This window comes from Procambarus clarkii, chromosome 22, assembly GCF_040958095.1.
Source record: "Procambarus clarkii isolate CNS0578487 chromosome 22, FALCON_Pclarkii_2.0, whole genome shotgun sequence".
NCBI lineage: Eukaryota > Metazoa > Arthropoda > Malacostraca > Decapoda > Cambaridae > Procambarus > Procambarus clarkii.
The window spans coordinates 31,790,806-31,817,525 of record NC_091171.1 but is presented as its reverse complement, the minus strand read 5'-3'; the positions used below and the strand labels follow the sequence as shown (position 1 = coordinate 31,817,525).

At 46.6% G+C, this 26,720-nt stretch overlaps 1 protein-coding gene across 15 annotated transcripts in view; it reads left to right on the top strand.

Moving 5' to 3' along the window:
* The window catches only part of DCTN1-p150 (dynactin subunit 1), a 398,222-nt gene that overhangs the window by 359,430 nt on the left and 12,072 nt on the right, over positions 1–26,720 (top strand). For all 15 annotated transcript variants that reach the window (XM_069328813.1, XM_069328823.1, XM_069328818.1 and 12 more), the window contains 4 exons: positions 7,898–8,100; positions 10,165–10,290; positions 18,534–18,689; positions 26,333–26,422. In XM_069328813.1, the coding sequence (XP_069184914.1) occupies positions 7,898–8,100; positions 10,165–10,290; positions 18,534–18,689; positions 26,333–26,422 (575 nt within the window). The remainder of the gene's footprint in view (positions 1–7,897; positions 8,101–10,164; positions 10,291–18,533; positions 18,690–26,332; positions 26,423–26,720) is intronic.

The window sequence follows — 26,720 nt, the reverse complement described above, 5'->3', positions numbered from 1 at the left end:
CAAACCCCCAAACATACCAGCGATACAAAGATGCGAGAAACAATTATACAGCAGTAAGGAGAGAGGCAGAAAGAAATTTTGAAAAAGGGATAGCAGATAAATGTAAAACAGAACCGGGCCTATTCTACAAATTCATAAACAACAAATTGCAGGTAAAGGATAATATCCAGAGGTTGGAAATGGGAAACAGATTCACGGAAAATGAAAAGGAAATGTGTGAAACATTAAATGAAAAGTTCCAAAGTGTGTTTGTACAAAATGAAATCTTCAGAGAACCAGACACAATAAGAATTCCAGAGAACAACATAGAGCGGATAGAGGTGTCTAGAGATGAAGTGGAAAATATGCTAAAGGAGCTCGGGAGGAACAAAGCAGCTGGCCCAGATGGCGTTTCACCATGGGTTCTGAGAGAATGTGCATCTGAGCTCAGCATTCCACTTCACCTGATCTTTCAGGCATCCCTGTGTACAGGAATCGTAGCAGACGTGTGGAAACAGGCTAACATAGTTCCAATCTACAAAAGTGGCAGCAGGGAAGACCCCCTCAATTATAGACCTGTATCATTGACAAGTGTAATAGTGAAAGTATTGGAAAAGCTAATCAAAACTAAATGGGTAGAACACCTGGAGAGAAATGATATAATATCAGACAGACAGTATGGTTTTCGATCAGGAAGATCCTGTGTATCGAATTTACTCAGTTTCTATGATCGGGCCACAGAGATATTACAGGAAAGAGATGGCTGGGTTGACTGCATCTATCTGGACCTAAAAAAGGCTTTCGACAGAGTTCCACATAAGAGGTTGTTCTGGAAACTGGAAAATATTGGAGGGGTGACAGGTAAGCTTCTATCATGGATGAAAAATTTTCTGACTGATAGAAAAATGAGGGCAGTAATCAGAGGCAATGTATCGGAATGGAGAAATGTCACAAGTGGAGTACCACAGGGTTCAGTTCTTGCACCAGTGATGTTTATTGTGTACATAAATGATCTACCAGTTGGTATACAGAATTATATGAACATGTTTGCTGATGATGCTAAGATAATAGGAAGGATAAGAAATTTAGATGATTGTCATGCCCTTCAAGAAGACCTGGACAAAATAAGTATATGGAGCACCACTTGGCAAATGGAATTTAATGTTAATAAATGTCATGTTATGGAATGTGGAATAGGAGAACATAGACCCCACACAACCTATATATTATGTGAGAAATCTTTAAAGAATTCTGATAAAGAAAGAGATCTAGGAGTGGTTCTAGATAGAAAACTATCACCTGAGGACCACATTAAGAATATTGTGCAAGGAGCCTATGCAATGCTTTCTAACTTCAGAATTGCATTTAAATACATGGATGGCGATATACTAAAGAAATTGTTCATGACTTTTGTTAGGCCAAAGCTAGAATATGCAGCTGTTGTGTGGTGCCCATATCTTAAGAAGCACATCAACAAACTGGAAAAGGTGCAAAGACATGCTACTAAGTGGCTCCCAGAACTGAAGGGCAAGAGCTACGAGGAGAGGTTAGAAGCATTAAATATGCCAAAACTAGAAGACAGAAGAAAAAGAGGTGATATGATCACTACGTACAAAATAGTAACAGGAATTGATAAAATCGACAGGGAAGACTTCCTGAGACCTGGAACTTCAAGAACAAGAGGTCACAGATTTAAACTAGCTAAACACAGATGCCGAAGAAATATAAGAAAATTCACCTTCGCAAATAGAGTGGTAGACGGTTGGAACAAGTTAAGTGAGAAGGTGGTGGAGGCCAAGACCGTCAGTAGTTTCAAAGCGTTATATGACAAAGAGTGCTGGGAAGACGGGACACCACGAGCGTAGCTCTCATCCTGTAACTACACTTAGGTAATTACACTTAGGTAATTACACACACACACACACTCACTCACTCACTCACTCACTCACTCACACACTCTCACACTCTCACACTCTCACTCACACACTCTCACTCACACACTCTCACACTCTCACACTCTCACACTCTCACACACTCACACTCTCACACTCTCACACACTCACACACTCACACACTCACACACTCACACACTCACACACTCACACTCACACTTTCCCTTGGGAAAGAGTGATCACGTCATCTTAGACATTAAATATGCTTTAAGATATCATCTAGAAGAAAATGGGGACATTGAAACAGTTGATAAACTCGATTTAAAGAGAGGCAACTATGGGGAACTTCGAAATTTTTTTAATGAGTGTAATTGGACAGAATTGTTGCTAGGCAGGGAAGTAAATGAAATGTATGCCAAATTTTTAAAACTATACGAGGAAGGCACACAAACATTCATACCAAAACAGAGATGCAGGACCAGAAAACAGGATTGGTTCAACAGAAATTGTGAGAGGGCAAGAGACCAAAAGACACAAAAATGGAATCAGTATAGGAAGAGGCCAAACCCCCAAACATACCAGCGATACAAAGATGCGAGAAACAATTATACAGCAGTAAGGAGAGAGGCAGAAAGAAATTTTGAAAAAGGGATAGCAGATAAATGTAAAACAGAACCGGGCCTATTCTACAAATTCATAAACAACAAATTGCAGGTAAAGGATAATATCCAGAGGTTGAAAATGGGAAACAGATTCACGGAAAATGAAAGGGAAATGTGTGAAACATTAAATGAAAAGTTCCAAAGTGTGTTTGTACAAAATGAAATCTTCAGAGAACCAGACACAATAAGAATTCCAGAGAACAACATAGAGCGGATAGAGGTGTCTAGAGATGAAGTGGAAAATATGCTAAAGGAGCTCGGGAGGAACAAAGCAGCTGGCCCAGATGGCGTTTCACCATGGGTTCTGAGAGAATGTGCATCTGAGCTCAGCATTCCACTTCACCTGATCTTTCAGGCATCCCTGTGTACAGGAATCGTAGCAGACGTGTGGAAACAGGCTAACATAGTTCCAATCTACAAAAGTGGCAGCAGGGAAGACCCCCTCAATTATAGACCTGTATCATTGACAAGTGTAATAGTGAAAGTATTGGAAAAGCTAATCAAAACTAAATGGGTAGAACACCTAGAGAGAAATGATATAATATCAGACAGACAGTATGGTTTTCGATCAGGAAGATCCTGTGTATCGAATTTACTCAGTTTCTATGATCGGGCCACAGAGATATTACAGGAAAGAGATGGCTGGGTTGACTGCATCTATCTGGACCTAAAAAAGGCTTTCGACAGAGTTCCACATAAGAGGTTGTTCTGGAAACTGGAAAATATTGGAGGGGTGACAGGTAAGCTTCTATCATGGATGAAAAATTTTCTGACTGATAGAAAAATGAGGGCAGTAATCAGAGGCAATGTATCGGAATGGAGAAATGTCACAAGTGGAGTACCACAGGGTTCAGTTCTTGCACCAGTGATGTTTATTGTGTACATAAATGATCTACCAGTTGGTATACAGAATTATATGAACATGTTTGCTGATGATGCTAAGATAATAGGAAGGATAAGAAATTTAGATGATTGTCATGCCCTTCAAGAAGACCTGGACAAAATAAGTATATGGAGCACCACTTGGCAAATGGAATTTAATGTTAATAAATGTCATGTTATGGAATGTGGAATAGGAGAACATAGACCCCACACAACCTATATATTATGTGAGAAATCTTTAAAGAATTCTGATAAAGAAAGAGATCTAGGAGTGGTTCTAGATAGAAAACTATCACCTGAGGACCACATTAAGAATATTGTGCAAGGAGCCTATGCAATGCTTTCTAACTTCAGAATTGCATTTAAATACATGGATGGCGATATACTAAAGAAATTGTTCATGACTTTTGTTAGGCCAAAGCTAGAATATGCAGCTGTTGTGTGGTGCCCATATCTTAAGAAGCACATCAACAAACTGGAAAAGGTGCAAAGACATGCTACTAAGTGGCTCCCAGAACTGAAGGGCAAGAGCTACGAGGAGAGGTTAGAAGCATTAAATATGCCAAAACTAGAAGACAGAAGAAAAAGAGGTGATATGATCACTACGTACAAAATAGTAACAGGAATTGATAAAATCGACAGGGAAGACTTCCTGAGACCTGGAACTTCAAGAACAAGAGGCCATAGATTTAAACTAGCTAAACACAGATGCCGAAGAAATATAAGAAAATTCACCTTCGCAAATAGAGTGGTAGACGGTTGGAACAAGTTAAGTGAGAAGGTGGTGGAGGCCAAGACCGTCAGTAGTTTCAAAGCGTTATATGACAAAGAGTGCTGGGAAGACGGGACACCACGAGCGTAGCTCTCATCCTGTAAATACACTTAGGTAATTACACTTAGGTAATTACACACACACACACACACACTCACTCACTCACTCACACTCACTCACTCACTCACTCACTCACTCACTCACTCACTCACTCACTCACTCACTCACTCACTCACTCACTCACTCACTCACTCACTCACTCACTCACTCACTCTCTTTTTTGTTTGTTGGCCTCGTGGAAGGTATTACAACCATAGAGAATGTGTGCGACTACAGGAGAATAGGCAGGTACGTAAAAGGGAAAGATCGACCTTTGAGGATCACCCTAAACGGTGCCAAACAGATGGAAGAAGTACTAAGGAATGCTAGAAAATTGCAAAGTGATGAGGATGGGAAAGGGTGGTTGTTAAGACAAGATCTTTCAAAAGAAGATAGAGAGAAGCTGAAACTGAACCTGAAGAGTGAAGAGTCCCTTCTTCCCAGCACTGAAGAGTGCTGGGAAGACGGGACACCACGAGCGTAGCTCTCATCCTGTAACTACACTTAGGTAATTATACCCCCAGGAAGCAGCTGTAGCAGCTGTCTAACTCGCAGGTACCAATTTACTACTAGGTGAATAGGGGAATCAGGGTGAAAGAAGAATCCCCATTTGTTTCCACCTCCATTGGGGATTGAACCCGGAACCTCAGGACTATAAATCCTGAGTGCTGTCAACTCAGCTGTCAGGCCCCTCATGGCATGGCATGGCACAGGTTCTGTCGTACCCGCATGCTGAATTTGTAGAAGCTCACTACGGTATTACAGGTTTACATGGGGGGGGGGTGCTTTTGAGCACCTCAATGCATGCCTTTATGCCCCTGTGCTTCCTCATGAAGTTGGCTTGCTCCAGTTGCATGCCCAGGTACCTTCTGTTAAAGCTGCCTTGGTTGCGGAGGATCTTCTCACTGTCATTTTGCTTTCTGGCCTCGAGCTGTTCTCAGACTGGCTTGTGGAGGCACTGAGTGCCGGGCCGTCATCTGGGAGGCGGGCATTGGCCTCGGCTGCTAGGGCATTGGCGGCATTACGGGAACTGTATGCTCCCATCCTGCGGGAGGCAGTGTCTCTGTTTTTTGCCTCTCGCCTCACGTGTCGGCAGGCTGTCCTTGCAATCTATTGATTCGGCTTGGGTTTTTAATAAGTTTTCATCTCCTTAATGTTTGTTAATGTTCTCAAACTCGGTTGTTTCTCATGAGGTGGGCCCTTGGTGCGAGCTTCTGTGTCGCTCCTCTGGAGCTGTCTTCGTCTGGTGGGCATGGTGGGCACTCAGCACGCAAGTTGGCTTCTTGGAAGGGGCGCCAGCCATTCCGCGGGTCGCATTGGAGGGGAGGCTGGCTCTGTTTGTCCACGATTGGTCCCATGATTCGTGGGCATTTCAGTTCGTGTCTTCCAGCCTATGGTGGCGATGGGCAACTCCACCCCCTCTCGGGGGATCAGGACTGGAAGAACAGGCTTCTTCCCTTTCACTTCGTCAGGTCATCCTGGAGTGGGTGCACTTGGGCGTGGTTGCGATGCCTTTGTCCCTCGAGTGAGTTTCTCGCTTGTTTCGAGTGCTGAAACAGGACTGTGCAGATCTTCAGTTCATTCTGGACTTGTTCCGTATGAATCACTAGATTCCTAGCCCCTCCTTTCGGATGACCACTCTGTCCCAGGTCCGGCTTCTCCTGGAACCAGGTTCTTGGATGGGATCTCTGGACCTCCAGGATGCGTATTGGCACATCTCCATTCATTCGGGGTTCAGGGACTGGTTAGGTTTTGTGGTGGGGGGGCAGGCTTACCTCTTTTGTTGCATTCCCTTAGGGCTGAATCTGTCCTTCTAGTATTTTCCAAGTACAGTATACATTCATATTTACTCTATCTTTCCTACAGATTTAAATCTGGAAGCACAAGTTTAAATTTTTAGACAGTCCCAATAATTTAGATGTTTTATTGAGTGGATTCTAGCAGTAAAGGATCTTTGCACACATTCTTGGTCAGCAATTTCTCTAGTTTTGAATGGGGGCTGTTAGTGTGCAACAATATTCCACTCTAGACAGCATGATAATTTGTGCGTATTCCACTTTGGTGAACAGTAACGAGTGGAGTACCTCAAGGATCAGTGCTGAGATCAGTTCTATTTTTAATATTCATAAAGGACATGTCTACAGGAGTAGAGTCCTATATGTCGATGTTTGCGGATGACCCAAAATTAATGAGAAGAGTTGTGATGTATGAGGAGTGTAGGATCCTCCATGAGGACTTGAACAGGTTGCAGAGTGGTCAGAGAAATGACTATTGGAGTTCAACATGAGCAAATGTAAAGTTATGGAAATAGGATTAGGTGACAGGACACCAAAGGGACAGTACACAATAAAGGGAAACACACACACACCTGTGACGATTCGAAAGAGACCTGGAAGTAGACATAACACATAATCTAACTCCTGAGACACATGAAAATAAGATAACGACAGCAGCATACTCTACGCTGGCAAAAGTTAGAACAGTATTCAAAAACCAAAGTAAGGAGACATTTAGGGCGTTTTACACTGTCTATGTGAGACCAGTCTTAGAGTATGCTGCCCCATCATGGAGCTCCCACTTGAAGAAGCACATAAGGAAACTGGAAGAGGTTCAGAAGTTTGCAACGAGGCTCGTCCTGGAATTACGAGGGATAGGATATGAAGAGCGACTGAATGAATTGAACTTGATGACACTAGAAAAAGGAGGGATGGGGGGATATGATAGAAATATATAAAATACTTAAGGGGATTGAGATAGTGGAAATAGATGAAATGTTCACTGAATACTAACAGAACAAGGGGACATGGGTGAAAGCTGGAAACTCAGATGAGTCACAGAGGTGTTAGGGAGTTTATTTAGTGTTTAGTTTTTTTTAGTTTTTGTTTTTAGTGTTTTTTAGTGAATAGAGGGAAAATGGAATGAACTTAAGGAGCAGGTTGTGGAAGCAAACTATTCATATTTTTAAAACTAGATAAAATAGGGAAATAGGACAAAAGTCATTGCTATGAACAACCAGCGGCTAGAAGGGCGGGATCCAAGAGCCAACACTCGATCCTGTAGGCACAAGTAGGTGAGTACATTCACAATGGTAATCGCTCATTTGCTATTGTTAAAAGTTCAATAGCTCCAGGTACGGCCACCCTGCATGTTCAGATGCTTTATGGTGATGTGCCAGACATGGTTCTCATCTTCCTACTAAGATTCTAGAAGTAGCATGAAAGACTCAAGATTTTTTTTTGTTTTTTGTTTTCATTAATGGGAGATGCTTACTCCCATTAGGAGTAATAGGATTATACTTACACATAATCTGGATATGAATAAGAGTACAGAAGCCCTGGAAATAAAATGTAAAAATGTTTGGTTTCGTGTGTAGTAGCCCTGTTAAGTACTTATACTGCTGTCTGCTACCTTGGTACCAGTATGCAGTACACTAGGCTAATTCCATCCATAATTTTAAGAAAAAAGTGCTGAAAATTTTAATGTTAAGAGAGAGAATTAGGATTCCAGGTATAAATAGCTAGAAGGCAGGGTATAAAGCATTAAATTTCACTCCCCGTCGGCACTGATTGGTAAAGCTGAATTATTTAATGTCAACTATTTCCTGGTTTCAGGTCACATATCACCGTCATCTCCCACAACCCCATCTGGAAGTGGGTCAGCTCCAGCGGTGGGTGGAGGTATGGTGAGGGACTCCCCCTTGCTATTGCAACAAATTTCTGACTTAAAAACAGCTTTGAACCATGCCACAGCTGCCAGTCACTATGCCACAGCCCACCGCATGCTTCATCAAATGGCCTCTCTCAAGCCCATCAAGGTTTGTCTTATTATGATTTAATACTGATTAGCAACTCATGCTACTTCGATGACACTTGATAAAAAAAAATTTGAATTCTTAGATCATATGGAAGGTGCCCAAACATCAACATGCCCAAATATCGTATCCTATGTGGGAATTGAACCCAGGACATTAATTTGCAAACAAATTGTGATAACCACTGATCTGTCTAGTCTGAATGTGATGACCACTGATCTGTCTAGTCTGAATGTGATGACCACTGATCTGTCTAGTCTGAATGTGATGACCACTGATCTTTCTAGTCTGAATGTGATGACCACTGATCTATCTAGTCTGAATGTGATGACCACTGATCTGTCTAGTCTGAATGTGATGACCATTGATCTGTCTAGTCTGAATGTGATGATCACTGATCTGTCTAGTCTGAATGTGATGACCACTGATCTGTCTAGTCGGAATGTGATGACCACTGATCTGTCTCGTCATTTCCCTTCAGTTTAAATTCATTCTGATGTTCCTAGGATGCTGTAAACTATCTAAGTTGACTAGTATAAAAAATTTCAAAGCAATTTGTTTCTTAAAATATTTCAGCCTTTATGCAGATGATGAGACACAGTAATGTGGCTGATGATATGATGACGAAACCATTTAATCTCTGCCTTATACTGGCTAGCAGGTAATTCTTTGCAATTTTGAGGGAAAATGGCAGTCTTTCTGTTAGTCAGCTTCCCTGGACTGAAATGAGGTTGCCCATTTCCAGTTTTTTTTTGTCCTCAACATGGTCATTGTAGATGGACCTGAAGGCTAGCATACACCTAAGGTAGTGTGCTATTTGGTCTACCAGGAGTTGCTACATAGATGTATTCAGATTTGTTTTCTTTGGATAGATTCTTCTCTGGCTTTGACATCTGCTTTGTTGGTAGCAAGAGTCCATTACCCAAGTTATTCAGGCCTCTTTCAACTCTCCTGTGTCCTGAGGAAGTGGTCACTCGGTTTTGGACTTGGTGCGGGAATCTGTAAAATCACTTCAGTCTTCACATTCTTAATCTTTTGACCGAGGTTCTTGTCCTGGTCCATCACTTTACTGTGTGAGCACAGATTATCTCCTCACTCTTCCAAAGCTTTCAAACAGGTGCTGGAATATGTAACTGGGCTAGCAAAATATTGCTGTACAGAGGAACCTCGAGTGACAAGCGGCTCCAGTTACGAGCATTTCGAGTAACGAGCAAGTCACTCTCAGAAAATATGTCTCGACTGACGAGCTTTCGCTCGATTAACGCGCATTCCCGCTGGTTCTCGGACACCTTCGACGACAGTTTTGTTGTTGTTTCGCAAGACGAGTTTTCTACATGACGAGCTCAGTGCCTGAATGGATTAAACTCGTTAATCGAGGCACCACTGTATATTATTGCAGATTGCTTTTTGTTTATTACCAATAGTCAAAAAATACACTTCCAAGTCCTAGTGAATTCTCAATCTGCCTAGACTCAGCACCATTATTTCCTCCCTGCCCTTCATTCTCAATGATTACTTGTGTGTAGAGTCTAGTTGGTCTTGACTAGTTTCCCTGAACTTTTCATTGAAGGTTCAGGGATTTCTGGGATTTAAGGTCAAATATCATTTATACTATATTGGAGATTGGAGCTCTTCTTTTGGGCTCATCCTAGCACCCTGGATGCTCAACAGGCTCAGCTGTGTAGTTTATGGGATTCTAGAAGTCAAACTAATCATGGCAAGCTGCTGTCTGCTGATTTCTCTGGCCACAGTGAAACTGTATAGCTCAGAACCATTTCTTGTCCTGCTGACTCTTTTGAAAATTTATATTTTGGAAAGCAACTTACCATGAGGGAGGAGGAGGGGCAAAAGTCGCAGATGGCTTGGCACCTATGCACTGTCCTGGTCTTTGAGAAAAGATGTAAAAAATTGTCATAAATCCTAGCACAAGCTATGTCCAGAGTATTGTAGGCTGCAGCAGGCTTTATCCACAAATGTTCCTTCATGTACCAGGCTGGGGAGCTCATCCGCAAGCTTCCTCAGCTTTTTTAAAACTTAACAATATAACCTATTATTTATGTGTTTCAGGTGCAGAAATTAGGTAGTGTTGGAGAAGAGAAGAGAGATGTGGGCAAGGATGAGGATGAATCAGAGGAGAAGCAAGTATTAGAGTGCATAAATCGCTTAAAGCGACGTACATCACAACTTCAGAAGGTAGGAGCTACATCTGTTACACATCAGTTCTGGAATTTTACAAATCAGAAGCTGAAAGGAGGTCCCCAATATAGGAACACTCATAATATGAATACTCGTTCATCTGAGCAACCTCCCAGTTCCCCGTTTTTGTGTCTCAATTGACTAGATATATAAATAAATCAAAGGTTCACATGACCCTCTAGTGTCATATTGTAACCCACACTGCCCCAGTCAGCAAAACTGTGTTCACTCTCATAATGAGCTAAGCCTCTTTACTGTCAAAGTTCTGATAGAGCAAGTTAATTTTACATATAAGTGTTAGTGCAATTAGTGTCACTAATAGCCACAGCGCCAGCTACCCAACCTCAGTTCAGAGGCTAAGCATCAAAAGCAAAGTGAAATCGCCGACCGGAGGGAGGGAGGGTGCCAGGGAGCCTCTGGGGCTAACCCAGAAAATGGCGTTTCATAACATTCAACGCTGGTCATTTACAGAGTGGGATTACATACCCACCGGGCTGTACTCACCTAGTTGTGCTTGCGGGGGTTGAGCTCTAGCTCTTTGGTCCCGCCTCTCAACCGTCAATCAACTGGCTGGTTGATTGACGATTGGTAGATTCCTGAGCCTACTGGGCTCTATCATATCTACATTTGAAACTGTGTATGGAGTCAGCCTCCACCACATCACTGCCTAATGCATTCCATCTGTTAATTACTCTGACACTGAAAAAGTTCTTTCTAACATCCCTGTGGCTCATTTGGGAACTCAGTTTCCACTTGTGTCCCCTTGTTCGCGTACCACCTGTGTTAAACAGTTTATCTTTATCTACCCTGTCAATTCCTCTGAGAATTTTGTAGGTAGTGATCATGTCTCCCCTTACTCTTCTGTCTTCCAGTGTTGTGAGGTGCATTTCCCGCAGCCTTTCCTCGTAACTCGTGCCTCTTAGTTCTGGGACTAGGCTAGTGGCATACCTCTGAATTTTTTCAAGCTTTGCCTTGTGCTTGATAAGATACGGGCTCCATGCTGGGGCCGCATACTCCAGGATTGGTCTTACATATGTGGTATACAAGGTTCTGAATGATTCCTTACACAGGTTCCTAAAGTCAGTTCTGATGTTAGCCAGCCTCGCATATGCTTCAGATGTTATTCTTTTGATGTGGGCTTCAGGAGACAGGTTTGGTGTGATATCAACTCCCAGATCTTTCTTTCTGTCCGTTTCATGAAGGACTTCATCCCCCATTCGGTATCCAGTGTCTGGCCTTCTGTTTCCACTGCCTAGTTTCATTACCTTACATTTACTCGGGTTGAACCTTAGTAGCCATTTGTTGGACCATTCATTCAGTCTGTCTAGGTCATCTTGTAGCCTCATACTATCTTCTTCCGTCTTAATCCTCCTCATAATTTTTGCATCTTCAGCAAACAATGAGAGGAATGATTCTATACCATCTGGAAGATCATTTACATATATTAGAAACAGTTTGGGTCCAAGGACTGAACCCTGAGGGACTCCACTGGTGACGTCTCGGCAATCTGAGACTACACCCCTCACAGTGACTCGCTGTCTTCTGTTACTTAAGTACTCCCTTATCCCGTGGAGTACCTTCCCTTTCACCTCTGCCTGCATTTCTAGCTTTTGCACTAGTCTCTGGTGTGGAACTGTATCAAAGGCTTTCTGGCAATCCAAAAATATGCAGTCTGCCCACCTCTCTCTCTCCTGTCTGATGCTTGTTGCCTGATCGTAGAATTCAATTAATTCTGTGAGGCATGACTTGCCATCCCTGAAACCATGATGGTTTTGTGTCACAAAGTTCCTTCGCTCCAGATGTTCCACTATCTTTTCTGTGGGGAGCCCCTACGGCTCCCTGGAGCTTATCGGGCTAATGTATATTATATTAGACCGGGACATTAGCTAAGGAGTTCAGACCTACCAGGGACCAGCGCTAGAACCTGGCCCCTTCAGAGAGGTTTCAGGGAGCAATGGCCCTGGAAAACCCCCTTATGGTTGGGGTTTTTCTTATCTGCCATCGACTGGGGTTAGGCACTCAGAAAGGTAGGCATAACAAAACAAACCCCACATGGTAAAAAACTAAAACAAAAAAACGAACAGAGAGGTAGAAACTCCCTACAATCCCAAGGAAACAAACAAACAAGCCAACATCCCACTTTACTGCCGCGCCGATCGTCCACGCAGCCCTCACCGCCCCGAAAGGGGGAGGGGGAGCCCCGGACTTCACCGCGCCGGCTGCCTAGCATATAAATAAATAAATATAAATATGTTTATTCAGGTAAGGTATATACATACAAGTGATGTTACATTAATGGATTGATATATAGATAGAGCTAGTACATTACAATGCCTAAAGCCACTATTACGCAATGCGTTTCGGGCAAGCATCAGTTCGTAAGTTAATGTCAACCGGGATAGACGCTTCTCTGGCCTCAGTTTCCTAGGCGGTGTTTGCCTTGTGTGGCGTTCACTGCCGTGTGATGTGTTGTGCAGTGGCCAGGTGTTCCTCATCAGTACCAGGGCTGCATGCGGTTAGGGGCTTCCTTCCCTAACCGCCCTGTTGAGTACTGCCCCTGCGTGACAGGGTTATCTTCCCTGGGGCGTTTGGGAAGCCATTCCCGTAGAGGTTCTTGCTGCTCGGCATTTGCCTCGCCCCTGGGGCCAGCTGGGGCTTGGGGCCCTTAGTTTGGCCCTGGATAGGGACTGGTATTGTGCTGGTTAGGGCATCAAGGTGTTGCGTGACCTGCCACCTAAGCAGCGACCGGTTCCTGTTGCCTCTGGAGACGGTGTACTTTTGCGGGGGTTTTCTTCTGTTTTTGTTTTCATTTGCCTGGTGGGGGTCTGCCTAGTGTGGCTATAGTTCCACTGGTAGTGTTTGGTGGCCCTCTGCTAGGCCCCTGTGATTGTACATGTCGCAGGGGTTTTCAATGTAGTCCTCTACCCCTTTTTTTTGGGGGGGGGGGGGTTCTTAAACGGTTAGTAACACCTTGCCCGGGCTTCCCATAGTTGTTACCCTACGGGCCCTGGAAACCCCTGTCAGGGCTCGATGGACCATTGAATGTGTCTTCCTGGTTCTAACCCGTCTTGTATGGGATCGTTGGTTGCTGTGCCCTTGTCTCCGGGTGACAGTCACCACTTTTACCTCGTCATGTTGCCTGTTGGGTCACTGACACCTTGACCCAGAGTCTTGCGAGAGATATTCTCTGCTTGTTCTACAGTACTCTCCTGATGTTATTACTGTTCAGAGTACAGGTGGCATCCGTGTTGCAAGCTAGGTTAGGTTGCTGCAACACGCTAGGTTGGTTTCCCACTCGGATGCCCCGGGGCCGCCCCGTTTTGGTTAGGTGCTGTTCGCCCCTTTCCCTCCCTGTTCCTGGCTCCGGACCGTCTGCGGGGGGTTGGGGCAGGGTTTAGTTTGGGGCCGAGACTCGGGCGGTTTCAGGGGCTTCCCCGTTCGGGTTGGGGACAGAGGTTTTTGAGTCTGTTCCTCCTGCCAAGGCTTCTGAGTCTTACCAATGACCCTTTCTTGCTGCCTTTCCCATGGACTCGGCTTCCTTTTCTTTAAGGGCGGAGGGCTTGGAGGACGGCTCTGCCCCAGGGCCTCTGTTGCGGGTTCCCGGGGCTGTGGGGGATGCCTGCTAGCAGTTCTGGGGCGGTTTGCCCCTGTCTGGGTTTTCTGCTTTTGGGCGGAGTTTTTCGCCCATCCAGTCTACTTGCTTCCCACTTTCTCTGGCGTGTTTTCGTATCTTTTGCGTTGGTCACAGCCCTCTGTTCTGGTGGCCATTTTCTTCTGCCTGTTTTCCGGCGTGGCCACCAGGGCGGCGTTGCGGTTTGTTTACATGCGCCTGGGTGTGCGAGCGAGCGTCTTGGGTGATTTTTTCACCTTTTTCAGAGGTTTTATTCTCCTGTTGTCGTTTCTTTGCTTTTCTGGTGTTTTCTGCCCATCTTCTGTTCCTCTGGGAACGTTTGAGTGTTGATTTTACACCAGGTTTTCCGTTTTGTCTGTTTTGCGTCTGGGCCCTAGGGTTTGGGCTCAGTGTCCATGTCTGTTATGCTTGCTCCGAGACCTTGTCCCTCGGTTTTCAGTCTGTTTTGACCGTTTCCCTAGGGGTTCTGTCTGGGGGCTGTGCTTTGTCTTCTGTGGTGTATCTCCGGCGGCAAATGTAGTGGTTTTGGCTCCCCTTGGTTCGATTCCAGGTTCCTTTGGGTTCTTTGGTTTCGTTTCGAGGTTTCTTCCTCTTGGGGCCCCCCTTTGTGGGTTCAGGGGGCTTTGTTTCCTCGTGTGTGACCCGGTTCTGCCTTCTGGGGTTCCAGGGTCTTCCTGGCTTGCAGACTGATCTTTTTGGATCTTGGCACATGTTGTGGTCGTGCTGGGACTTGGGGGTTTTGTCGTCGAGGTGGGCCTTTTGATGCAGTTTTGTGCCTTCTTCACCTGGCCGGTATGGTGCTCTCTGCCCACTGGTCGGTGGCTTGTAATTTTCTTTTCACCTGTATGTGTGTGTGTACACATGAACATGTACATGTGTACACTGTGTGTGTGCACATGTGTATGTGCATACGCACGTGTGTGTAATACACCTTTGTGTGTATTTATCTGTATGTGTATGTGTATGTATATGTGTATATGTACATATTATATATGTATATGTACATAATATATATGTATATGTACGTAATATATATATATATATATGTACATATGTGTATATATGTATGTATAATTTTTCTTTCGGAAGGGGCTCTGTTCCCTTCACTGTTGACGGGGCGCTGGGGGAGCAGCTTGCTCTGTTGACTCTTGCATGGCCCCACAGTTAGTGGGTGCTTTTGGTTGTCTTCCGGCCTCTGGTGGCGGCGGCGGACGGCTTCTTCCCCTTTGGGGGGTTTAGGGCTGGCGGAGTGGGCTTCTTCCCCTGCGCTTCGTCATGTCATCTTAATGGGTGCATTGGACGTGGTCGATCCATTCCATCCTTCTGGGGTTCCCGTCTGCTCTATGCAGACACGGGCCTGGCGAATCTGCGGTTCTTCTGGACTTCTCCAGTCTGCACCCTGGATTCTATGCCCTCATCGGAGGACTGTTGTCTCTGGTCCAGCTTCTGTTGGGGCCGGGTGCCTGGATGGTGACCCTGGACCTCCAGGTCAATTCTTGGCACGTTCTTCTCCAGTTTTCCGGGACTGGCACAGTTGGTGGTGGGGTTTTAGGCTTGCCGCTTTTGTTGCCTTCCCTAGTTTGTAATTGGCACTTGGTGTATTTACGCATCTTTACTGGATCTTGGTGCCCTGTCGTGAGTCTGCTTGGGATTTAGTGTCTGGCCTACCTCAACGACTGGCTGGTGTGGGTTCCCAGTCGGTCCGCTTGTCTGCTCGCTAGGTGTGTGGTTTTTTCCAGATTGCCGGGTTTGGTTTCCTGGTGATCTGGAGGCTGTTCCATCTGTTTCTGTCCCGGGTTCAGACCTGGCTGGGTCTTGTTTAGGGCTCCTTGTCCTTCCCTCCAGAAGTGTTGCTACGGCTGTGGTCCCGCCTTCGCCTGTTCTTGAAGGGGTCCCAGGTTGCTCGGCGGTTGCTTGAGCAGTTGTGCGGGAGTCTGAACTTCGACGTGCTGGTCTGCCCTCAGGTTCGGGTTTGGCTTCGGTGTCTGTTTGGTTTCTTCGGAGACTCCCCTTCTGCCTCTCTTGCAATCGTTGGGTTCGTTCCTCCGGAGATCTTGTGTTGGTGCTGCGTCACCAGCTTCCTCTTTGGGGTTTTCGGGGTTCCGTGCCTTGGCATCTCCCCAAGCCTTCGCTCGATGTGTTCATGGACGGGTCATCTCTCGGCTGGGGCTTTGTGACCAGTGCTCACTAGGTCAGCCGGGGATGGTGGGGTCTGTTCGCCTGTCGGGCTCACAGCACGGTTTGGGAGTTCGTGGCTGTCTAGTTTGCGCTTCGGAGGATTCGGGTCACTCGATGCTCTACCATTCAGCTCCATTCGGACTGTTCTCTGGCGGTTCTTTGCCGGAATTACGGGGTTTCTCTTAGGTGTCTGCCTTTGGGGTTGGTCCCTTCGAGTGGCTCGTTTGCTGGATTCTCAGGGTGTGGCTAACCGTGAGGTTCATGTCCGGGGTGTGTCCTACGTCCTAGCGGACAGCCTGTCTCAGGTTCATTCCTCTGTTAGCGAATTGGCCAGTCGTTGCCGACTCGTTTTGTTGACTCTGCCGGACGTATGGACTCTTGGCCATGGACGTCTTCGAGTCGGCGTGGTCTAGGCGTCGCCCATGCTATGTGGCGCCCTTATCCGCCTGCGAGGCGTTCACAGTGGATGCCTTTCGGCAGGACTGGTCGAGGTGGGCAACCTGTTCCTCTTCTCACGGTCCAGCTGTTGCTTCGAGTTCTGGCTCGGTTGGAGCCCATTCCCAAGAGAGTAGTCCTCATGGTCCCTTGGTGGCTGGCCCAGCTTTATTTTCAGACGATGCTTTACAGGTGTCCGAACCCGGGGCGTTTTCCCGTGGCTCTGCCTCTTTCAGCAGGTCGGACCGGTCCTGTATTTGACTGGTTCGGCCTTCTCCTCGGCTCTTCGCATCTGGTATTTTGACGCAGGTATCACCATCTCTGTGGTGATCAGGTGGCTTTGTTGATGGTGTCCCACCTGCGAGCTTCGTCTTGGCGACAGTATGATGTTCCTAGTGTTTCTATGCACCTTTTTCTTGCTTCTCGTATGTCGTCTTCTCCTTTGCATTGGGTTGTCTTGTCCTTTCTTGAGTTTTTCAGGACTACAGTTATTTGATGTTTCTTACTGTCGCCTCGTTTTGTGCGCTCCGACTTGCGCTCGGGGTGGACATCACATCTGCCCCGTTCCGTACGCTTTCTCGTGTTTTGTTTCACCTCTGGCCTGCTCATGCATCGCCTGAGCCGTCCTGGTCCTTGATCAGGGTGCCCTCTTATCTTCTCAGTTTGTGGTAGCCCCTTCAGTTCAGGTTTCTGCTCTTTGGTATTGGTGGTAGGTTTGTACGTTTGCAGCCTTTCTCCATCCTTCTGGCGACGGTCGAGACGGATGCTTACCGAGGGGGGGGGGGGCCTTGGATTTTTTATGCTTGATTGGTTCGGCTGGGGGTGCGTCCTGTGTTGTCCGGTTGCGCTTTTTTGCCATTACCTGCGTACCGTGTCTGGGGATGTGCTTTGGGTTGATCCGGTTCCCCTTGTTTCCTCTTTCAGGGCTTGGGTCTCCCAGGTCGTCTGCAGATTTTTAGGTCTTCCAGCCTGTGGTCTATCCTTGCATCCGTGCTGTTCGGACGTTTGCAGCTTTCGCTGCTGTGTGGGTGACGTCTAGGGCTCATTTCGAGCGCGAGGATTTGAGGGTCGCACAGGTTCCTGGCCGCCCGTTCTTTATGTGCGCGTCTGCTCCTGTGCGTTTCTTGTTGCCTTGGGTCGCAGGTTGCAGCCTGTTGTCTCGGCTTCGCGTTGCGGAGTTTCTGGCGGCCGCCTCCCGGGTCAGCCCTTTCTTTTCCTTCTCTTTGGGTATAAAGCTCCAGGGAGCCGTAGAGGCTCCTCACAGAAAACCAGCGTTGAATGTAATGAAACGCCATTTTCTGGGTGAGCCCCAGAGGCTCCCTGGCAACCCTCCCTCCCACCGGTCGCCGTTTTTTTTCGCGTTGGAAGCTTAGCTTACGAACTGATGCTAGGCAGCCAGCGTGGTGAGGATCGGGGCTCCCCCTCTCCCTCTCGGGGCGGGGAGGGCTGCGCGGACGATCGGCGCGGCAGTAAAGTGTGATGTTTGCTTGTTTGCTTGTTTCCTTGGGATTGTAGGGAGTTTCTACCTCTCTGTTTGGTGTTTTGTTTTTTACTATGTTTTTTACTCTACCCATCATTTCTCGCCGATGCCCGGAATCGAACCTGGGACCACAGAATCACGCGACCAGTGTGCTGTCCGTTCAGCCACCGGCCCCATTGCTCCTCGTGCCTTTCTGAGGGTGGCCAGGTTCTGGCTCGTGGTCCCTGGTAGGCCTAGAACTCCACTCACATTGACTGGTGCCAAAGTTAGGGATAATCATATCAGCCTGGATTGCTCCGGGGAGCCTCCAGGACTCGCCCAGAAAATGGCATTTCATTACATTCAATGCTGGTTTTCTAGGTATTTTGTTTTTAGTGTTGTTGAATTAATGTACAGCAGCATTGTCAAGTCCAAAACTATACTGAATTTTATTTGTAACTATAGACTGACATTATTGCTGAGTAAAAAATGAAAGTTTACAGAAATTTTTATTAATGTGCATAATTTTGTTGGCAGGAGGTAAACTCGATAATGACAGGTGTGCAGGTAGTGGATCTAAGCAAACGGCGGCCAGCCACGCAACCTGCCAATGACTCTGCTTCACCTGCATACCACCTCATCAACAACAACAACAAGCTCAACCATCTTCGCTCAGATATTGCCTCACTACAGGTGCAGTACAGCATTATTATAATAATAATAATAATAATAATAATAATAATAATAATAATAATGATGTTTATTCAGCTAAAAGTACATACATACAAAATGAGTTACAAACAGAATGTTAGATTTCTAGATAGAGCTGGTATATACTATGCCTAAAGCCACTAGTACGCACAGTGTTTTGGGCAATTATTGGTGGTGCTCAATTATTGGCAATTATTGATTATTGGTGGTAATCAGGTAGTTCAGAGTACAATGCTTATGTTGTTTTGCTACAGGTACAGCATGGCTTGTAATTCACTTGCTAATTTACACAATGTAGTGTTTGTGTTGACTAACTTATGCACACATAATTGACAAAATGACTAAGTATTGTATTGTAGGCTTTCATTATAATATGTGCACCTATTGTACATAAATCTGTTCCTTGCATTCCTCTGGCTGTCTTGAAACTCACAACTTTGCTGTGATTCTGTTTGGGGATGTTGTCCAGGCATGGCTTCAAACACTATTGGGATAGACCAAATTGATTATTGATGAAGGCATCAAGTGCATGATAACCTCATTTCCAGAGGATACAATTACAGCAATTACAAAGCAATATCAGAATTGTTTATGGGTCTTGATTACCTTCATTATATCTGTGTGGATGTATTATAACCATACATACATCGAAGGTATAAAACTGGGCAATAATAATTTGCAAATGAAGATGACTGCAGTGGCCCAGGAGATCAGCAAATAACGATAACCGTATACTGGGGGTTAAACTAATTTGACAATATGTTAATGTTGGATATATAATTACCTATCTGAGGGAGCCGTTTGGTGACTGTAGCTATTATGCTGAAATTGCCCAATACAGTGGTACCTCGACTTACGATGACCCCTACTTACGAATTTTTCGAGTTACGATATAAATTTTGTCAGAAAATGAGACTCAACTTATGACTTTTGCCTCGACTAGTGACATTGTTAATATGCATATGGGTCGACTGATCGCGTGGTTCCTGGTGGCACGACCGACCCTTCCCCAGTTTACCAGAGCCGCCCACTTAGTGACGATCATGCCTGTAAAGTATTTCATTATTTTTGTGCTTTTTATGTTTTGAACATAAAAGTAGTTATTATATATCACGTCATGGGTCCCAAGAAAGTCAGTGGTAAGGTTCAACCTAAGAAAATAGTTGAGAGTAGAGGTAGTACAGGATGTCCCTTCCTCATTAAGAAAATGTGTGAAGTATGGGAGGAACTGCAATCTGACAATGTGATGTTTCACTACAGACAAGTGTTAAAATGTAGGGAAAACAAGTGTCTTTAATCAGATTCTTAGCAAGACACAAGCAAGCAGTGAACCACAACCAGGTCCTAGTGGTATGCCTGCAAAATGTAGGAGAGAGAGAAAGTACCCCCAGAGAAGTCATTACTGCCTGATGTAATAATGGAAGGGGACTTCCCTTCCAAATACTAACACCTCTCCTCCTCACCATCTTCCATATGCCAGCAAGAGTCCTCATTTAAGGCAAGATATACATACAGTACTGTATTGTAGCTAGTACAAAATGAGCATTATTCAGTATAAAATGTATTTTTAAGTTAATATTTTTCGGGGTGTGGAACGGATTAATTAAATTTACATGATATATTATGGGAAAGTTTGTTTCGACTTAGGAATTTTTTACTTACGGCCCTATCTCTGGGAAAGGATTAAATTCGTAAGTTGAAGCCCCACTGTACTGTAAAATCACATCAGTTGCGAGAGTTCTGTTTGGCCACCACATTACAGAGACACAGGAAGTAAATGACATTCTACCATTTCACCAGGAAAGCATCTGGGTTCACAAAAACTGAAGCCTTGAAACTGCCAAACAACTCGCCCAAAGATTTAAACTAAACAAAATAATTCGCCCAAAACTAGCTCGAATCCATTAGTACTGATCACCACCACCAGGCAGCCTGCAGCTCAATCTTCTGCCAATTTGCCAGTCATTTCTCTTGCTGATTTGTTGCCACCTTGTGTAGGGAGCCGGTCGGCCGGGCGGACAGCACGCTGGACTTGTGATCCTGTGGTCCTGGGTTCGATCCCAGGCGCCGGCGAGAAACATTGGACAGAGTTTCTTTCACCCTATGCCCCTGTTACCTAGCAGTAAAATAGGTACCTGGGTGTTAGTCAGCTTTCACGGGCTGCTTCCTGGGGGTGGAGACCTGGTCGAGGACCGGGCCACGGGGACACTAAAAAGCCTCGAAATCATCTCAAGATAACCTCAAGATATAACCTTGTGCATCACAGTAGTACTCCTTTGTTGCCATCTTGCATGGGGGGTTATCTTGAGGTTATCTTGAGATGATTTTGGGGCTTTTTAGTGTCCCCGTGGCCCGGTCCTCGACCAGGCCTCCACCTCCAGGAAGCAGTCCATGACAGCTGACTAACACCCAGGTACCTATTTTACTGCTAGGTAACAGGGGCATAGGGTGAAAGAAACTGCCCATTGTTTCTCGCCGGCGCCTGGGATCGAACCCAGGACCACAGGATCACAAGTCCAGCGTGCTGTCCGCTCGGCCGACCGGCTCCCAGGGGTCCCAGTGCTTTTAACCTAAGTGCGGTCCATCCTTGTTCTTGTCCATTGGAGGCTATTTGCCTTTATATTAATATCATCAGTGATAAATTTCAGGTAATTGGGTACGGCAAAAATGAGGATTTGAAACATAATATAGGGTATAAAACACAATCGAATCTGCCCATAGTAGGAAAACAGCATGTCAAGGATTTGGGAATAATGATGGCCGACAACCTAACTTTTAGGGAGCATAACCAAGCAAATATTGCGTCAGCCAGAAAAATGATAGGATGGATTACGAGAACTTTCTGGGTTCGGCCTCCGGGGACTTTGTGTCGTTTGCAGCGTTGCTGGCTTCCTCTTGGGGCTTTCGGGATTCTGTGCCTTGGCACCTACCTGAGCCCTTGCTCATTGTCTTCGCTGCCATGTCATTTCCTGGCTGATGCTTTGTGACCCGTGCTCACCAAGCTAGCCAGGGACAGTAGGGTCGGTCCTTCCGTCGGGCCCTCAGTGGGGTGCGGGTGTTCGCGGCTGTGTGGATTTCGCTCCGGAGGATTCGGGTCGCTTGCAGATCATCAAGCTGGTTTCATTCAGACTGTTCCCTGGTAGTTCTTCGCCTGAACTGTGAGGGTTCCGTGTGGTCCTTGGCTCTTTGGGACTGGCCGTTTCGGGTGACTCGTCTGCTGAGATTTTGGGGTTTGGCTCTCCTGGTGGTTCCCGTTTGGGGGTGTCTAAGGTCCTAGCTCGCTTGGAGACTTACCAGGGGAGTGTTGTCCTTCTGGCTCTTTGGTGGCTGGCCTGTCCTTGGCTTCCGGTGCTGCTTGCTCGGTGTCCGAACCTGAGGGTCTTCCCTCAGCTCTGCTTCTTTCTGTAGGTTGGTCCGGCCTGGTACGAGGTTGGTTCATTCTTCTCCTCGAGTCTTCGCATCTTGGGTTTTTGTCTCGAGTTTCTCATTACTTGTTTGGGCGGCTTCGTTGTTGGTCTCCTACTTGTGTGCTTCGTCTCGTCGGCAGTATGAAGTTCCTGGTGGTACTTCCGATTCCTATCACTGCGTAGGTGTACTTCGGTCTCTGATAGGGTTGATGGTCCTTCCTTTCGTGGTTGTTTCAGGAGGATCCTCTTCTGCCAGATACTGTCGCCTCGTATCATGCGGCGCTGGTGGAGCCGCTCCAGCTTGCGTTCGGTATTTATGTCACTTCTACCCCATCCGCCATCGTGCATTGTTTCACCTCAGGCCTGCTCATGCGCCTCCGGTGTCATCTTGGTCATTGGGCCAGGTGGTCTCTTCTCTTCCCCTCGTTTGTCATTCCCCCTTCAGTTCAGGGTTGTTTTCCCAGGTCTTTTCTGTGGGGAGCCCCTTTGGCTTCCCGGAGCATACTAGGCTGATATGCTAATGTCAGACTTTGGCATCAGTCATGTGTATGGAGTTGAATGGGCCTACCAGGAACCACGAGCCAGAACCTGGCCCCCCTCAGAAGAGGCAAGGGGAGCAATGGCCTATAAAAAACCCCGTGTGGTTTGAAGCATTTTATGTCTGCCATCGACCGGGTCAGGCACCCAGAAAGGTAAGCATCCCAAAACAAACCCTTATTCTGGTAAAAATATTGTTACCAAAAGCCAAACAAATGGATAGAACTCCCCTAAATGAAACGAGCAAACGATCATGACATCACATGTCGCCGGGCCGCCGTCTGCGCAGCTCCCCCTCCCCGGGAGGAGGAAGGAGGAGCCCCAGACCCCACAAGCCGGCTATGCACCCTTTAGTTCTTAGGCTGGATGTCAAAACACACAAAAAAAATGCCGACCGGAGGGAGGGAAGGATGCTGGGGAGCCTCCGGGTCTCACCCAGAAAATGGCGTTTCATTACCTTCAACGCTGGTTTTCTGGGGGAGCCCCTTCAACTCCCCGGAGCTAACTACCCACAAAGGAAAACAAAGGGACTTACCCAGACGGCGGTCGCTGCTCACTCCTCAACTCGAAGTCGAGACAACTGGCTGCAACCGCCGACCCAAAGCGACACGTGTCACTAATGTTGCTGCCTAATGTGTTCCATTAGTTGTCTGTTACACTGCACACGTTTCTTCTAAAGTCCCTGTGGCTCAGTTGGGTACTCAGTTTCCACCTGTGTCCCCTTGTTGTGTGCCACTCGTGTTAGTTTATCTTTATCTTCCCTGTCACTTCCTCTGGGAGTGTGGTGACGCTTTGCTGCGGTTTTGATACTGCTGCTGTGTGTAGGGGGTATGGTTGTGGCGTTTTGTTCGGCCCTTCCAAGGAAGGCGCCTCCTTCTGGCACCGTCCTTGTTTGGGTTTTTTGTTCCCTTGCTTTTCTGGGGCCCTCCTTCCTTGCTGGTCTTGCTGTGCTGGGCCTGGTTTTTTCCATGTTCCTTGGATTCTCTGTCCTAACCTCATTGTCCTTGCCTCATTGTGCTGGCTGGGGATGAGCTTGGGCTCTTCGTCTCGCCCCTCGCCTATTATTCGCTTTCTGTTCAAGTTCCGGAGCCTATTGGGCTCTTCTCTGCACTGGTCGCTGGGTGTGGGGTTGGCCTCCGCCACTTCCCTTCCTCATGCATTCCTCTCGTCTAACTGCTTCACTCGTGTCCCTCGCCGCTGGTGCTGGGGCATTTCTGCTTGTCTTTTTATCGTTTCCTCCTTCACACTGTTGTGTGTTTTGTTTGTGCCTTTTGGCCTTCTTGTTGCCAGGTTTGATTTCCTGTTTTCCTGGCTTGCCCTGCCTGTTGTATTTTTTTTTTTTTTTTTAGGGTCTTGCGATGTCCCTTCTCTGGTGTCTCACGTCGGACCCGTGGTTTTCAGTCCCCTGGCGAGCTTGCTCGTGTTGGGGAGTTTTCTATTCGGCAAACGTTCCATCTCCTCCTTGCTGGCTTGGGCTTCTGGCTCGGTTTCCTTGGTGGTCGCACCCGAGATCTTTCTGCGGCTCCGCCTCTTCCTAGGCTCGGATGACCCTTGGCAGTGCCGATTACGTTCTGCCTCGGGGATCTCGCGTCCGTTGGTGGTCAGGTGGCTTCGTTGTTGGTGTCCCACCTGTGTGCTTCTTGGCGGCAGTATGGGGTGTTTTGGCAGTCCTTTCTTTTCCTTCTGTCCCTTCTTCGGTGGCTGCGTTTGTTGGCGTCGGCTTCGTTTTTCTTCTAGGGGTTGGGGCCGTCGACTTGCCGCATACTGTCGCCTCATTTTCTGCAGTGCTGGCAGAGCCGCTTCGGCTTGCTTTCGGACTTTCATCTGCACCGTTCATAAGCTGTCTCGTGCTTGTTTCACCTCCGGCCTGTTCTTGCGCTGCTTGAGCCGTCCTGGTCATTGGACAGAGTGCTCTTTTCTTTCTTCTCGTTTTATTGTGGCCCCTTCGGTTCCGGTTTGTTTTTCGTTGGCTCTTTTCCGGTTGGCATTGGCCTCTGGGGGTCAAAAAAATGAGTAGGTGAGCTTCATGCTCTCCTCCTGCGCAGGGGTTTTCTGCTCCTTAGGTTGAGGTGTTCGGTTTGGTCGTCTGCTGCCTTCTCCTTCTTTTCTGGCGAAGGATGAGACTGCTGCTTTTCGGAGGGGTCCCTGGGTTGTTGATGCTTGGTTGGCTGGGCCAGGGGTGCATTTGTTTTTGTCCGGTTGCAGCTCTCCGCCATGGTTGGCGTGCCACGGCTTCTGGGTCTATGGCCACAATTTGGGTAGCTCCGGTTCCCTTCTTCCATGTTCGAGGGTGCGGGCCTTCCAGGTCGTCCGCGGGGTTCTTCAGGCTCTTCTGCCTGCGGACTATCCCCGTGCCCATGACGTCCGCAAGTTCGCGGCTCTTGCCGCCGTCTTTGGTACTGATTCCTGGGAGGACGTTCGGGCAAGGAGTTTTTGGCAGTCGAACAGGATCCTTGGCTGCTCGTTCCCATGTACATATTCCTGGGCACAGTCGGGCCTGTGTCGTTTTCGGTCGGCGGATGCGGCCTGTTGTCTCCACTTCGGGTTGAGTAGTGTACAGCGACCGCCTCCCGGGTCAGTCCCTATTCTTTTCCTCTGTGGGTAGTTAGCTCTGAGGAGTCGTAGGGGCTCTCCCCAGAAAACCAACGTTGAATGTAATGAAACGCCATTATCTGGGTGAGTCCCGGAGGCTCCCCGGCATCCCTCCCTCGTTCCGGTCAGCGTTTTTTTTCGCGTGTTTTTGACATCCAGCCTCAGAATTGGGGTGTGGATCGCCGGCGCGGTAGGTCTGTGGCTCCCCCTTCCCCCTTTTGGGGAGGGGGGGGTTGCGCAGACAGCGACGCGACGACGAATGACGTCATACTAATTTGCTCGTTTTTGTTAGGGGAGTTCTATCCACTTGTTCGGCTTTTGGTTGCAATTTTCACCAGAATAGGGGTTTGTTTTGGGACGCCTACCTTTCTGGGTGCCTATCCCGGACGATGGCAGACATAGAATGCTTCCAACCACATGGGGTTTATAGGCCATTGCTCTTCATGCCTCTGTGAGGGGGCCAAGTTCTGGCTCATGGTCCCCGGTAGGCCCACAGAACTCCATACACATGACTGATGCCAAAGTCTGACATTAGCATTTCAGCCTGGATAGCTTCGGGGAGCCTCCGGGTCTCACCCACAAAATGGTGTTTCTTTACTTTCAATGGTGGTTTTTTGGATAATTAGCATGTTCAAATTCAAATTCAAATTTTTATTCAGGAAAAAGTACATACATAGAAGATGAGTTACAATCATAATGTTGGATTTATAGATAGAGCTAGTACATACAATACCTAAAGCCACTAATACGCACAGCGTTTCGGTCAATGTGTGGCTCCAACTGATATGCACAATGAAAGGGTTAAATTAAGCCATTCAATTGGAAATTGTTGTAAAAAAAAATCCTATTATCATTCAGGGTGTGAGTTAAAAATTTTCATTAATTATTTGTGAGGAAGGGGTTGCAAGAGGGTAAATGAGAGGGCAGAGGAGAATGGAATTAAATTGTACAACAGAGTAAAAGGCATACCATTTTTACCATGTGCTCAGTAGCACTGGGGTCTAGGTCTAATTTATAATATCACTTGAGTTTTATCTTGGTGGTTTTACTCTCTTCATTCCATAATTTGTTTAATTTGTTACTTGGCAGGATGAAATTACTCGAATGTTGGCTGTCAGCAAACCAGGAGGCAGCGTCACCACAGCCTTCTCGACTTTTCCCTCTCCGCAGCTCACTAAGGTAAATTGTGTTAACTATAAAACTAACAACCCCAACTACACAATGTCATACATTTTACCAACACCAACCACAACATAAATTTTATATGTATATCTATAGTTATTATGGTCTGGCTTTATATTTATATCTTTTAAAGCTTTCACTGTTCAACATAATGTCCACCCTAACCCTTAGACCGCGCAATACATTAATAGCTCTTTTAGTGTCTAGTGCTTTAATTTAAATGCTCCGCGTGGGATAGGGGCAGCTATAGTGCAGCCACGACCGATAGTTAACAGACGCCACCTAGAAAAAAAAT